General features: G+C 40.8%; 1 protein-coding gene across 1 annotated transcript in view; it reads left to right on the forward strand.

The window, feature by feature from the left end:
• Positions 1–8,518, forward strand: part of COL6A1 (collagen type VI alpha 1 chain) — a 422,434-nt gene extending 413,916 nt beyond the window's left edge. Inside the window, 1 exon segment of the mRNA XM_030210386.1 lies at positions 5,398–8,518. Coding sequence (XP_030066246.1) covers positions 5,398–6,008 — 611 coding nt within the window. The 3' untranslated portion in view covers positions 6,009–8,518.
• The last annotated feature ends 5,347 nt before the right edge of the window (positions 8,519–13,865 follow it).

Here is a 13,865-nt window from a genome sequence, read left to right on the forward strand (position 1 = left end):
ACAGAACCTTTGCCATGGCAGTTGTTCAGGGATCCTTGTTTTCCACCCAGATGAATAGAGCTCTGGTACATCTTACTGGTTTTGACTGGTCTAGCTGGATGATATGGAAGGTGAAATTTAGTCTTACCTGTTAATTTCCTTTCCTTGAGTTCTGCTAGACCATTCCAATTTCCTGTCAAATTGTCTCAGAGGACTGCGGGTTTGGGGATCATCTCTGTAGTAGCTCTATAGACCATGACTGCTATGTCATTTCCTTCCAATGCTTTTGACCCTTTTTACATAAGTACATAAGTACATAAGTAATGCCATACTGGGAAAAGACCAAGGGTCCATCGAGCCCAGCATCCTGTCCACGACAGCGGCCAATCCAGGCCAAGGGCACCTGGCAAGCTTCCCAAACGTACAAACATTCTATACATGTTATTCCTGGAATTTTGGATTTTTCCAAGTCCGTTTAGTAGCGGTTTATGGACTTGTCCTTTAGGAAACCGTCCAACCCCTTTTTAAACTCTGCTAAGCTAACCGCCTTCACCACTTTCTCCGGCAACGAATTCCAGAGTTTAATTACACGTTGGGTGAAGAAAAATTTTCTCCGATTTGTTTTAAATTTACTACACTGTAGTTTCATCGCATGCCCCCTAGTCCTAGTATTTTTGGAAAGCGTGAACAGACGCTTCACATCCACCTGTTCCACTCCACTCATTATTTTATATACCTCTATCATGTCTCCCCTCAGCCGTCTCTTCTCCAAGCTGTATAGCCCTAGCCTCCTTAGTCTTTCTTCATAGGGAAGTCGTCCCATCCCCGCTATCATTTTAGTCGCCCTTCGCTGCACCTTTTCCAATTCTACTATATCTTTCTTGAGATGCGGCGACCAGAATTGAACACAATACTCAAGGTGCGGTCGCACCATGGAGCGATACAACGGCATTATAACATCCTCACACCTGTTTTCCATACCTTTCCTAATAATACCCAACATTCTATTTGCTTTCTTAGCCGCAGCAGCACACTGAGCAGAAGGTTTCAGTGTGTTATCGACGACGACACCCAGATTCCTTTCTTGGTCCGTAACTCCTAACGTGGAACCTTGCATGACGTAGCTATAATTCGGGTTCTTTTTTCCCACATGCATCACCTTGCACTTGCTCACATTAAACATCATCTGCCATTTAGCCGCCCAGTCTCCCAGTCTCGTAAGGTCCTCTTGTAATTTTTCACAATCCTGTCGCGATTTAACGACTTTGAATAACTTTGTGTCATCAGCAAATTTCATTACCTCGCTAGTTACTCCCATCTCTAAATCATTTATAAATATATTAAAAAGCAGCGGTCCTAGCACAGACCCCTGAGGAACCCCACTAACTACCCTTCTCCATTGTGAATACTGCCCATTTAACCCCACTCTCTGTTTCCTATCCTTCAACCAGTTTTTAATCCACAATAGGACTCCTATCCCATGACCCTCCAATTTCCTCTGTAGCCTTTCATGAGGTACCTTGTCAAACGCCTTTTGAAAATCCAGATACACAATATCAACCGACTCCCCTTTGTCCACATGTTTGTTCACTCCTTCAAAGAATTGAAGTAAATTGGTCAGGCAAGATTTCCCCACACAAAAGCCATGCTGACTTGGTCTCAGTAATCCATGTCCTCGGATGTGCTCTGTAATTTTGTTTTTAATAATAGCCTCTACCATTTTCCCAGGCACCGACGTCAGACTCACCGGTCTATAATTTCCTTTTTGTTCCTCATTTAGTTGTTCTGTGTTATATCCTTGGGTCTTTGGTGGATCCAGAGGGATTCATCTTGGCTTTGGTACAGTCTAGCTCCAAAGATGCACCTTCTATTATACTAGTGATGTCATAGGCGGTCGGTGGCCCAACTGTTTGGGGAGGCTAAAGGGGGCGGGGTCAGGGGCGGTGCCAGGGGTGGAGCTTACATCCGTAATTATCTGACAACACAGAAAAAAAAATAAAAGTAAAATAGTAACAAGTAATACCTTTTATTAAATTTAGATATTAGATATGTATCATATGTCAAAGAATAAAGTGGTTGCTCAAACTGTCTAAGAGCTTGATGGCTGAACAGTATAGTTGGAAGGAAAGTGCATTTCTACAGAATAGGCAGCCAGAACTTTTGGATGACACAAAAGCACCAGTGCTAAGGTCCAATTTCCAGAGTGCAGAGATACCAAGGGTGTCCTATCCAAAATGTGATAGTAAGATTCAAGGTTAGCAAGTGAAAGTTGAGCTACTGCTGAGAATGCTATGAGCTAAATCAAGTCCAAATTCTAATATTAGGCATATTGAAAAGTATTATAAAACCTTAAAAAGTCACTCAGGACCTATAAAGCAAATTGACTGAAACATACATACTGAGTCAGACCAACAGATTAAAATTTCAGAAACTGACACATTCCATTCACTAAATTAAAAAATGAATAAATATTTGAAACAAAAATGTATAAGGTGATACCTTTTTATTGAACTAATTTAATACATTTTTTACTAGCTTTTTGGAATTTACTAACCTGAGGAAGGAGGTTTAGACCTCTGAAAGCAAGTCAAAAATGTATTTAGTCCAATAAAAATTTGTCACATCCTTATCCCTGGGTAAGGGAGGAAGGATTGAGAATGATGCTCTGTTTCTTTAATTCTTCTCTGATTTTCCTGTTCCTCTGTCTTTCCCGTCTGTCTTTTTGTCTTGTGTTATTCCTTCTCCCATTTTCTTGTTGTTGTGCCCATAAGAAGTCTGTCTAATCTGTTGCACTGGAGCTGCAGTACTTTCTGTTCTGAGCTCTCCACATGCTGTATAGTTGGAATCCTGGCTGAAGTCACACTTCACACAATGGTATCAGAAACCTATTAGTCCTGTATTACTGTGGCTGTCTGTTTTTGAGCACAAGGGTCAAAGGTGGTTCTGAAGGGAAGTTTCACGTCTTCCTTTGAAAGTCCAAAGGTTGAAGAGTTGTACCACAAGAGCCCTTAGAAAGGGAAAGCTCCTCTTGCGATTTTCTTCCTGGAAAAAACATTCAGATGATGGGAGCTGAAAGGTCTCTACTGGGCTTTGGAATACATTCCTCTGCCCTGATGGAACACATCAGGGCAGAGGAATGTTTCTGTACAGCACACGTTGTGCAAGGGGAATATTTCTCCCTAATGCGTGCGGGATAAATATAAGGTATTTTTCTCTCTCTAAGGGCTGTTGTGGTACAACGCTTCAACCTTTGGACTTCCCCTTCTCTGACTCCGCTGACCTTCAAGCCTCAAATTGACAAAGTAATCTGTTCGTTCAGCATTCTTTGCTCTAAATCATATCCGCCCCCTTTGCTGTTATTTAGACCCTAACCTTATGTGCTCTGTCCTCCTATCCATCTCATTTCCCATCTAGATTACTGCAACTCACTTTACCCTGGTCTCCATCTATATTCCATCAAGTGCCTTCAGCTCTTTCAATCGACTGCAGTTAAACTTTTGCATTTAGCTCACTGTTTTGACCACCGCGTCACTCCACCACTTCACTCGGAGCACTGGCTGGCCAGTCTCTGTATGTATTAAGTTTAAAATTATTTGTCTTACTTACAAATAACATTTCCTGACTGCTCCTGCTTACTTTAATTCGGTAATACTTATACCCCCGCGTGCTCTCTTTGTTCTTCCACTGTGATGTCGTACAGTAGATGCAGGAAGACAACTGTACTCTTTTTTCACGTGGCTGAGCTGTTACAGAAGTGCAGCTCAGCTGTGATTGGTCAGGGAGCATGTAAAAGGGTGCTCCTGATTGGCGCTCTGAGTTACTTCCAGTGTCCGGCCAATCAGGAGTGGCTGTGGCTGGAAGGATTATAAACAAACCCAAAACCAATTGCGAATCAGGGGGAAACGCTCTAAAATAAGCAACCTGCGCTGAGTGCATGCCAGAAAAAACAAGCCCAAAACTTGTGAGTCGCTGCAGAGAGAAGAACTGGATCAGTCAGTCTGTAGTCGGCAGTGCGGGGCCCCTGGGAGCGCGAGGCTCTCTGCAGCTGCACCGGTTGTTCGAGTCCTGCCCAAGACCAGCCCTGGCTGGCTGGCTGCACGTGGCCTCTTATACCGGGCGCCTATGAGTGATGTTATTTAAACTTGTCTTTACTCTACCTCCATCTGCTGGTCGGGGAATTTAACTAAGTGTTTTGGACAAGTCTAGCAGGACTCAAAGAAATAAAAGTAACAGGTAAGACAAAATTTCACCATTAATGGGACTAAAATTGGCACCTAAACATTTATGTGCAGGCACATACAAGTTTTATGTTCTGAAATGCCAATTTAAATATTTATGTTAGCCATTTTAGAAAATATTTAATTTTCCTAAGCTATCACAGAGTCCAATGTCCCTTCCAGTTTTACATTCAGAGGCCATCAACCATTGGGGAATTAAAGGCACAATTTCCTCTAATCCCTTTTTTGTAAGCTAGACATCCTAGGTAGTAGATAAAAATCCTGATGTTTATCTATTTGGACATAAATGTGCATCCCCATTCTGAAATGAAAAATACATGTTTATTTTTTTGGCCCACCCTGGTCCTACTCTAAAATGGCAGCCATGACTTCTAGCAGCAGCTTTGCAGTACTTTGAAGTGCCACGAGGCTGCTGCTAGAGGTCCTGGCAGTCATTTTAGAGAGGCTGCCACAACAGGCAGCAGCGAGTGGGCATCACTCCTGCCCATTACTCTACTGGGCCACAGGTGCAATTGGCAGGTAAGTCCATTACCATGGGGAGGGAACTTGCCATTCTTACGGGTAGGGTTGGGGAGAGGCAGGGGATCCTTCAGGGGAGGGGGCTCTGTTGGCTTCCAGTGAGTGGGAGAGGGAGCGAGCATCCTGAAAGGGGGGTCATCAACCATTTGGGGGTGGTTGGGATGGAAGGGGGTCCTGTGTGCTTCTGGGTAGGGGATGGGAGGGAGGAGAATCAGGAAGAGTTCCACATATGCTGGGTGGGGGGGATTGCCAGAGAGGGAGAGGGATGGCAGGACAGCAGGGCCAGACCTAGAAGTTAAGCAGGCACTGGCCGATATTCACTTTACCACATAAAGTTAAAACAGCCTTTTTTCTGTCCTAACTTTATGTGCTTTCTAAGCCTTTTAGCAGACTGAATATCTCTGCTAACTTGCTAGGTAGCTGACCTTGGACCACCCACAAACTGGCCAGTTTCATCCCAACCACCCCCAAATGGGTGATTAGAGGGCATATTCAGCAGCACTGTCTGCTTAAGTTCGGCCCGGACATGCAATTTAAACATCCAGGAGCTTCTCCTGGATGTTTAAATCACTTTGAATATTGACCCCCAGGTTTCTATGTTTCTAAATAGTGTTTCTAAAATAAGCACCATAATCTTCAGTTTTTCCATTTTCCTCCACAGTTACTTTCACAAGCCCAGTGGACATCACTTTTTTGATGGATAGCTCTACTAGTGTTGGAAGCCGAAACTTTGAGATTACCAAAACCTTTGCTAAGCTCATGGCAGAGCGGTTCCTGAGTGCAAGTAAGCCTGCAGCAGGAGATTTGCGCATTTCCGTTGTTCAATACAGTGGCAAAAACCAGCAAAAAGTGGAAGCACAATTTTTAACCAACTACACAGAAATTGCCAAAGATATCAATGATATGGAGTTCATCAATGATGCTACTGATGTGACTGCTGCCCTTAGAACTGTTACTAACCTCTATCGCCAGTCCTCACAGGCTGGAAAAAAGAAGAAGGTATTGCTCTTTTCTGATGGTAACTCACAAGGAATCACCGAGAGCATTCTTGAGCAGGTCATGCAGGAAGCAAAGAAAGCTGGAATAGAGATTTATGTGCTTGCAGTTGGCAACAATGCCCATGAGTCCAATCTACAGGTTTTGGCCACTGGAAAAACCACAGGGTATGATGCTGCTTATGGGGAACGTCATCTCTTTCGGGTGGCTGATTATCCCTCCCTGCTCAGGGGGGTTTTCTATCAAACAGTATCAAGGAAGATTTCACTAGACTGAGATGAAGGATTTACGAAGGGTCCTAAATAGCACATTAACAACGTTTTCCACTTAAATTCACCCAATGTGTACAAATTTCTCCTCTCTACAATTATTTCTTATGCATAACCATCCCATCAATTCTTGTCTTCAGAGATTCCTTTGTTCTCCATACTCATGTCTAGGGCTTCACATTCTGATATAATGTGACAACTAATGCAGCAGATAGGTAGGTGTGTTCTCAATCTTCTTCATCACCAACAGAACTTGGGCAGTTCCTGGTGGTTGTGCTGTATCTTAGCATTCAGGTATTTGCTACAATAAAATTAAACTATAACACTCAAATTCCCTGAGAGAGAATTACATAAACTGGTACATGATTAATCTCTAGTCAAGGTGTTCTCAGTTCTGCCTTTCAGAGTAAGAATGGGAAGTCAGTTCCTAGACATCCTAAAAGCTAGAATGTTTTTGGACTTCAAAGGCCATTCAAGAGAACCCCTATTTTAGCTGATCGCAGTAAGAAAATTTTCAAAGAGTTGTGCATCTAAAAATTACCCCTCTCTGGCTGCCAAAAATACATGCCACTTTCTACAGTACTTGAGCTTTCAGCCAGAGTGTGGGGAAAGAACTGGTTAGGGAAACACTGTATAGATTTAATTTTCATAAGTTACAGATCTTGTAGGCAGTTTTCAAAGGGAAATTGCATGAATAGTGTCCCTTTGAAAATTAACTACAAGGTCTATGGTTAGAGAATACCCAGTTCCTGCTAGGCCAGTCCAGATATGTGTGTTTGTGCTCCCCAACCACCAGATGTAGAAAGAAAATACAGCTTTACAGTGACATCATCCTTACTGTAGCTGAATGGTGCAGCCCTGGACTATCCAGTATTCTGTCTCCAGCAGAACTAGATTAGCACGCCTTTGTAAAAGGACCTCTGAGCCCTTTGATTGGTTTCTGCATCTCCTGGGTAGCAGCTCATGGGCCCTTCCCTTAGGATAGCAGATTCAGGCTGGGGTACTCCTGGTCCCCCTGGCTGGAGTAAGGACTCAGTAGGCTCTTTTAAAATTGGAACCAGAGTGTATTGACATTCCTAGTGCCAGCACTATCTTCTATAGTGGACATCATGAGTTAAAGGAGATGGAGAAATAATAAATGAAGGTGAGGGGATATACAAAGGAGTGAGAAATTAAAATGATTCTGAAAATCATTCCTCACTTGAATAATTAGTCTATGACTGAAAAAAACATATAATTTTATATCTACCTAATATCACTGGTTCTGGTTTAGACCAGGGTCATTAATTTCATAGTAAAATTTCCTTTGTCTGTCTCCTCCAAATAATTACAGATTGTTCCTTAACCTTTGTGGCAATCAATTAGTGTTTCTGTCTGCAGTGATGATTGTTGAAAATAAGATATATGGAGGATAATTTTTTTAAGCACCTGCTCTTGTTTTATAAAGGCAACATAAAGTGCTTATGTGCCTTTATAAAATGGCCTCCCCAAAAGCTTCCAAACAAAATTTAAACTTGCTCTGATGCAGGTGTCAGTAAGAATTGGTGTTTCTCTGTAAATTGGAATTTTATAAAATTGCCTGTGTGATATTTGGGTAGAAGTATGTTGTACTGCAAAGGCATTCCCAGGTGTGTGGTTGAGAAGAAATTGTAGTAACGTGCAAACTTTTGAAAATTCATGCGTGTGTGTAATTTTTTTGTGAAAAGAAAAAGCCCAGTGCATCAAATAGCAGGTGTGTATATAGCTTTCCTGGGTAGTTTTCAAAGCAAAAGTATATACATACTTTTGCTTTGAAAATTAAGGAAAGTCTATATAGCACATAGTACACATGTAATTTTTTCTAATATGTACAATTATAAAATTACCCCTATGTGTATTTTAATTAAAATGTCTAAAAAATGCTGTAATGCTCATGATATGATAAGGCATTCCTTCACTCTGAACCTTAGGATATGTCATCAGTTATCATACTTTTGTACATATTTAGAACCCTACTGATTATATTTTATAGAGTCTCTAGTATTATGCTGTAATAAAGGGAGAAAATGATTACAAATATAACAACTCCAATACCACAACTATGTTGACTTTAACCCTATAAAATGTCATTAACTTCAAGTGTCACACATATTTTAAAGAACTTTATTTTTAGAGTTGATTCTGTTAAAAATAATTGCTTCTTTCAGGCCTCAGTAATCAGGTAGTGGTTATCAGATGTGTTCTATGGTAATAATGGTGCTATTATTGTCAACAAAAATATTCCACAGGCCACATGTTATAGGGTTGATTTTTAAAGCTTATACAAATATTTTGTTCTGAAGAGAATCCCTTCCTTATCTGGTGTTAACACAAGGTTTAAGTTACAAAGTGAGGAATTTTTCTACAATAATGATGATATTAGAAAACAAATAATTTTAATCTTGTTCATGATCTTTTGACCAATGTATTTTACTTCTGTGTTTAACCGAAATATGTCCACCTTAATTTGTCTAAATAAATGTTTTCCACCATTTTTGACTGAAGGTTGTGGATGTTATATTAGTAATAATATTTTTTAAAAATCAAGTGCCTGTGGATGCCATCAAGAGCATGATATCATCCCAGTCTTGGGTTTAATTCACTCAAATCTGAGACAGAAAATTGTCTGGCAGAAGTTATTTACAGTTCTGGCAATTAAAATTAATTTTATATTTAAAAACTGACTCAAAGGCCCTACTTTTCTTAGAAAATATGAATAAACACCTTTTAAAAGGATAATTTTATAAAATGGTACCTATTTTCAAATGTCAAAATAGGCCCCTATTTTATGAAGGCAACATAAGCTTTTATGTGGGCAATTCTATAACTGGGTGCCATAATTTAGGTGCCTACTTTACAAGGGCTATGAGCCTATACTATAAGAACACTTAGGAGTAAATTCTATAAATGGCACCGAAAAACCCCGCTTAAATGATATTCTATAAGCCACGCCTAAAATTTGGCGTGATTTATAGAATACACGTTTAAGCGTAAAGTTATGTAAATTTAGGCATAGCTGTTTGCACTAACAGAAATGTGGTGCAAATGCCTGTTCCTAAACTAACACCTGGAGCACCATTATTCTGTAATTACGAGCATTACTCAAAGCCACTCCCCCGTTCCACCCTGAAGCGCCCATGACCTTCCCATTTCTGCACCCTCTTTTTTGGAATGCATATAAATTTTAGGTACAGATCCCACACCTAACTTTATGCATGTCGGTCCCAATTAAATCTAATTAGTGCCAATAATTGCTTGTTCAAAAAGCCACTTATTGGCACTAATTGGCTTTTTTTTTAATTAAACTGTGCACACAAATCGGGAATGTGCCTAATTTTGGAGACCTTTACAGAATCAGGACGTTAGAATGCTAGTGTAAGTTGACATCAGTGTGCCTAAATGTGGCACTTATGCATGTAAATTACAGTATTCTGTAAGTTACTCATGTGAATGTTAGGCCTGCCCATGCTCCTATCCTGTGAACACCCCCTTGCATTTATGTGCTATGCACTTTATGCCCTTAAATTATCAAATAGCACTGAGTAATTTGCTAGCACTTATCCATATAAAGTGTACATTCATGCATGCAAGTGCTAGTTATTCTATAAATTTAAGCATGCAAATGACACTTAAATATAAGTGCTTGCTATAGATTGAGAGGCATTTGTGTTTTTAAACTAGGTACTCCAAAACAGCCTCTGTAATGCACAAATTCTCAGAACAAATTTTGGTGCCTGTTTACTAAGCTGGGATAAGCAGCTAATACAGGCTTTATAGCATTGTAGATGGTAGCACTACTGCATGTTAGCTAGCGTGGTACAAAAACCCATGCTAACAATTTAACACAAGTAGGGGCGGGTTGCAGGTGTGATGTGGAGGAGTGGCTGCCCAATTTGACAGGTGGAAAGCTAGGTGGCATATACCCACCCTCCGATCAATCACCTCCACATATCCACTTCTTAATCTAATCCCCCCATTATAGAGCCTCCCCCCCAGCAAACCCCCTTATCACAGACCCCCCGAGCAGAAACTCCCATTACAGATCCACCTGTGCAGACCCCACCATCTCAGACACCCTCTCTTCCCCCTGTATTACCCAGGGGTCCTCCTGGTAGTGTAATTGTAGAAAGTGGAGTGGTCCCCCTCTGCTTCCAGGCCGGGGCTGCACCAGGTTCAAAATAGTGCTGATGACCCTTAGCAAGTATTCTTGCAGTACTACCAGTAGGTGTTAACCTTCCATATAAGCAGAATCACAAACACTGCACTTTAGTAAACATGTCCCCTCAAACCTGTTCAGAAAACAATGGATATTTGTGCATATACTCAATGTATTGATATATTCAGTTTTTACCAGGTACAGCTCTCCAGTCAAGAACATTATATGGTATTTCCAGTAAATAGAACAGAAAATGAGATCATGTCTAAAAGGAAAGAAAGCACAAATCAAATCCAAAACAAGAATTGCATGTTATCCAAAGTAGAAGGGGATTCCAGCCCTTATCAAATTTTTCTTCTAATTTTTCAGTTCATATGTTAATTTTTTGTAAATCATCCAAACCTTATCCATGTCCCATCTATTATCTATAACAGATCTAGCAACTAACAATTGTCAATTTATCATACCTCTATATATAGAAGGGAAAGTAATTAGAATATCAGCCTCCAGTAACATAAAACTGTAATTAAATGGTACAGGGATTCTTGTAGTTTGTTGTATGAATTTGCTTCCAAAATGTTTGAATAAAAGGAAATTCCTACCAAATCTGTGGGTGCTGAGCACCCCCAACACTAAACAAACTCTTTGACTGTGTCCATGGAGAGGTAACTTCTGTTGGGTTTAACACCCCCAATAATTTTGAAAAGTTGGTTCCTATGGTCCCAACTTGTCCATAGTTCCTCCCACAAAAGTCAGAATCTTCTAAACCCCAATGATTAAGACATTTAGGGGTGATATAATTTCTAAATAAAAGTCATACCTGTATAGTTAAAATAGTGGAGATTCAGTAGATAAAGATTCCCATAATGAGATCCAAAATGTTTCTCTGTCTAAAAGATCTTTCTGCCATTTCTTGATTAGAATATGAGGTTAATGGGAATGATAAATAAATACAGAGTTAAATAATTTTGAAACTGACCCCTTAAGGTTACCTCCCCCAAAATAATTTTTTCAAAGGCTAATTTAACTGAACTGAACCGAACCCTTCAAAATGAAGGGCTTACAAAGAAAAGGTTACAAAGAAGAAGAGGTTACAAAGAAAAATACTGTAATCAACATTCAGTCTGTGGGGGCCCTGTACTAAGCACCAACAAGTGTCCAGTTCAAATAATCTTCTTACAGCAATCTGCCCCTCCACTACTGAAGGGCTGGCAACTCAACCTCCCACTCCAAAGCTCTATTCTCGCTATGGCCTCCCAGTCCCACAGCTGCCTATTCAGTACCTTGAATTGTCTTTCATAAGGTTTCCCATTCCATTTCAACACCTTCTGCTGCAGGGCTGGGGTGTCCCTGCTTCCAGGCCATCCATGGCTTCGATGTCAGGAGGAGCTCCTCGCCTTCCTTGCTCAGTCCTCTCCTTGCTCAGCTCTGTCTGTTTTCAGCTGGGCTTCAAAAAGCTCCTCCCCCCACTTCCTCTGAGAATAGGCATCCCCTATTGTTTCTTTACCAAAGGAACTTGGCTTCAAGCCCAGGGCTCTCCCTAGTGACCACCTGGGGTAATTTCAGCTCTACTCCTGAAGGGGTTACCCTGTTCCATTCTCTCTGAGGGTTCCACAGGTCTTCCTTCTCTCTTTTGTATCTATGGCCCAGAGCCCTTTCCCTAGAGATGAGTTTCTTAGGGACTCTCCTGCATTCCTTATGTGCAAACCAAGTGGGAAAAGGGCAATGGGGTGCCAGGACCATGCCTTCCCCATTACATACCCCCACTCATAGGCGGTCAGTGGCCCAACTGTTTGGGGAGGCTAAATGGGGTGTGGTTAGGAGTGGGGCCAGGGGTGGAGCTTAAATCCATAATTGTCTGATAACACACAGAAAAAAAATAAAAAATAAAAAGTCACAATTAATACCTTTTATTAAATTTAGATATTAGATATGTATCATATGTCAAAGAATAAAGTGGTTGCTCAAAGCATATACTAACCATAATCATAACTACAAAACACTATGCACAACTTTGTACAAAAACACACTCAGAACCTTACTGTACCATACATATTACACTGGGCAGAACCTAATACACCAATATACCACCCATACGGAAAATGCAGACCGTCAACAATATGAAACAAGGATCATAATATCACAATTCTCATGTAGAGCCACAAAACATCCTAATTCATGTTTAATGTGGGATAAAATGCCATACATAAGTAAATAAATATAAACATTTAATGTTGAGCACCTGATTCTCACAGTGGACATATTCCAAACACTATAATGAAAATAAAATAATCTTTTCTACCTTTGTTGTCTGGTGACTTTGTTTTTCTGATCATGCTGGCCCAGTATCCGATTCTGCTGCTATCTGTCCTCTTAACTCCATTTCCAGGGCTTCCTTTCCATTTATTTCTTTACTTTCTGCCTTTCTTCTTCATTTCTTGTCCTCGCTCCCCTGCCCCCCCTCCAGCCATCCATACCCACCCATTGATTCTCTCCTCTCCCCTGCCCCCTCTCCAGCCATCCACACCCACCCACCCACCCATTGATTCTCTCCTCTCTGTTCCCGGGCAGATTTTCTAACAGGAGCTGCTCATCCAATCAGAGAGCTCTATTTGAATGCAGATTAACATACAGACACTCTAATGGGAATTTTTAGTCAAAACACTAGCTAAACCCTTCATTTTTGGATCAAAGTTCACATTTTTGATCAGAGCCATGCCCTAACATTAAGGCTGTAAACATTTCCAACAATTTTTACCCATAAATATGCAAATGAGAACCTCCCAAAAACGGACTAATTTGCATATGGCTTGAGCAAATTTGAGTACATGGCATACCAATCCCACTTCCTAGCACCTAAATTCTGCAATTAGATTTAATGCAAATACTTTTAAAACTTATTTTTAGCACTTTTAAAATTTCAGGGGTCAGTACAAGTCTCTTTGGTGTGAATTGCTCATATGCAGCCAGGAATTCATGATCCTAGTTAAATATCTCCCTGGCAACCCAGGACACCTCCAGCCAACCCCTCTCCCCTGCTCTGCTCTCCCAGCAGTAAGATGATCAAATTACAACTGGTTATACACAAGGCTAAGGGAGGCTTTCACTGCAGCTGCTGCTATCCCAGAGCAGCAGGACTTCAGGAGAACTACTACAAATACTATTTAGCATTTCTATAGAAATAGCTGATCCATCCTGCTGTGGCTTGGGAGGCATAGCATCCCCAAGCCTCTTATACCGGGCGCCTATGCCCCCACCCTTAAGATATTGCTACTCTCTATAAAGTCCTCTCTTTTTTCTTGTTTATAGAGTTGCAATTCTCTCTGTAAACCTTGTCCCTTTCTGTTTTTCCTGATATGTATCACTTGGCAGGGACACGACCCAAACTGACTTTTAGCCTGCCTCTTCCATGGAAAGTGGAGGAATTGAGGCCTTCCCAGATCACCAATCTTTTTCTTTTTTTTTATCTTCCCCAACGCCCTGTTCTTAATCTTATCTTGGTGTTTTAAAATCCAGGATTCACAATTTTTATTTATTTCTCTTTTCTTTTTGACTTTTCCAAGGCCTTTTTCCTTAATTTCTACTCCAAGGTTTCTGGTTTTGGTTCTACTACTTTTATTCCTGTAGGTTTTGTTTTCCCATGTTCCTCATCTATGGTTGAGACATGTGGCCCTCAATCTGCTAGTGTGC

Source organism: Microcaecilia unicolor, chromosome 7 (assembly GCF_901765095.1).
Source record: "Microcaecilia unicolor chromosome 7, aMicUni1.1, whole genome shotgun sequence".
Lineage (NCBI taxonomy): Eukaryota > Metazoa > Chordata > Amphibia > Gymnophiona > Siphonopidae > Microcaecilia > Microcaecilia unicolor.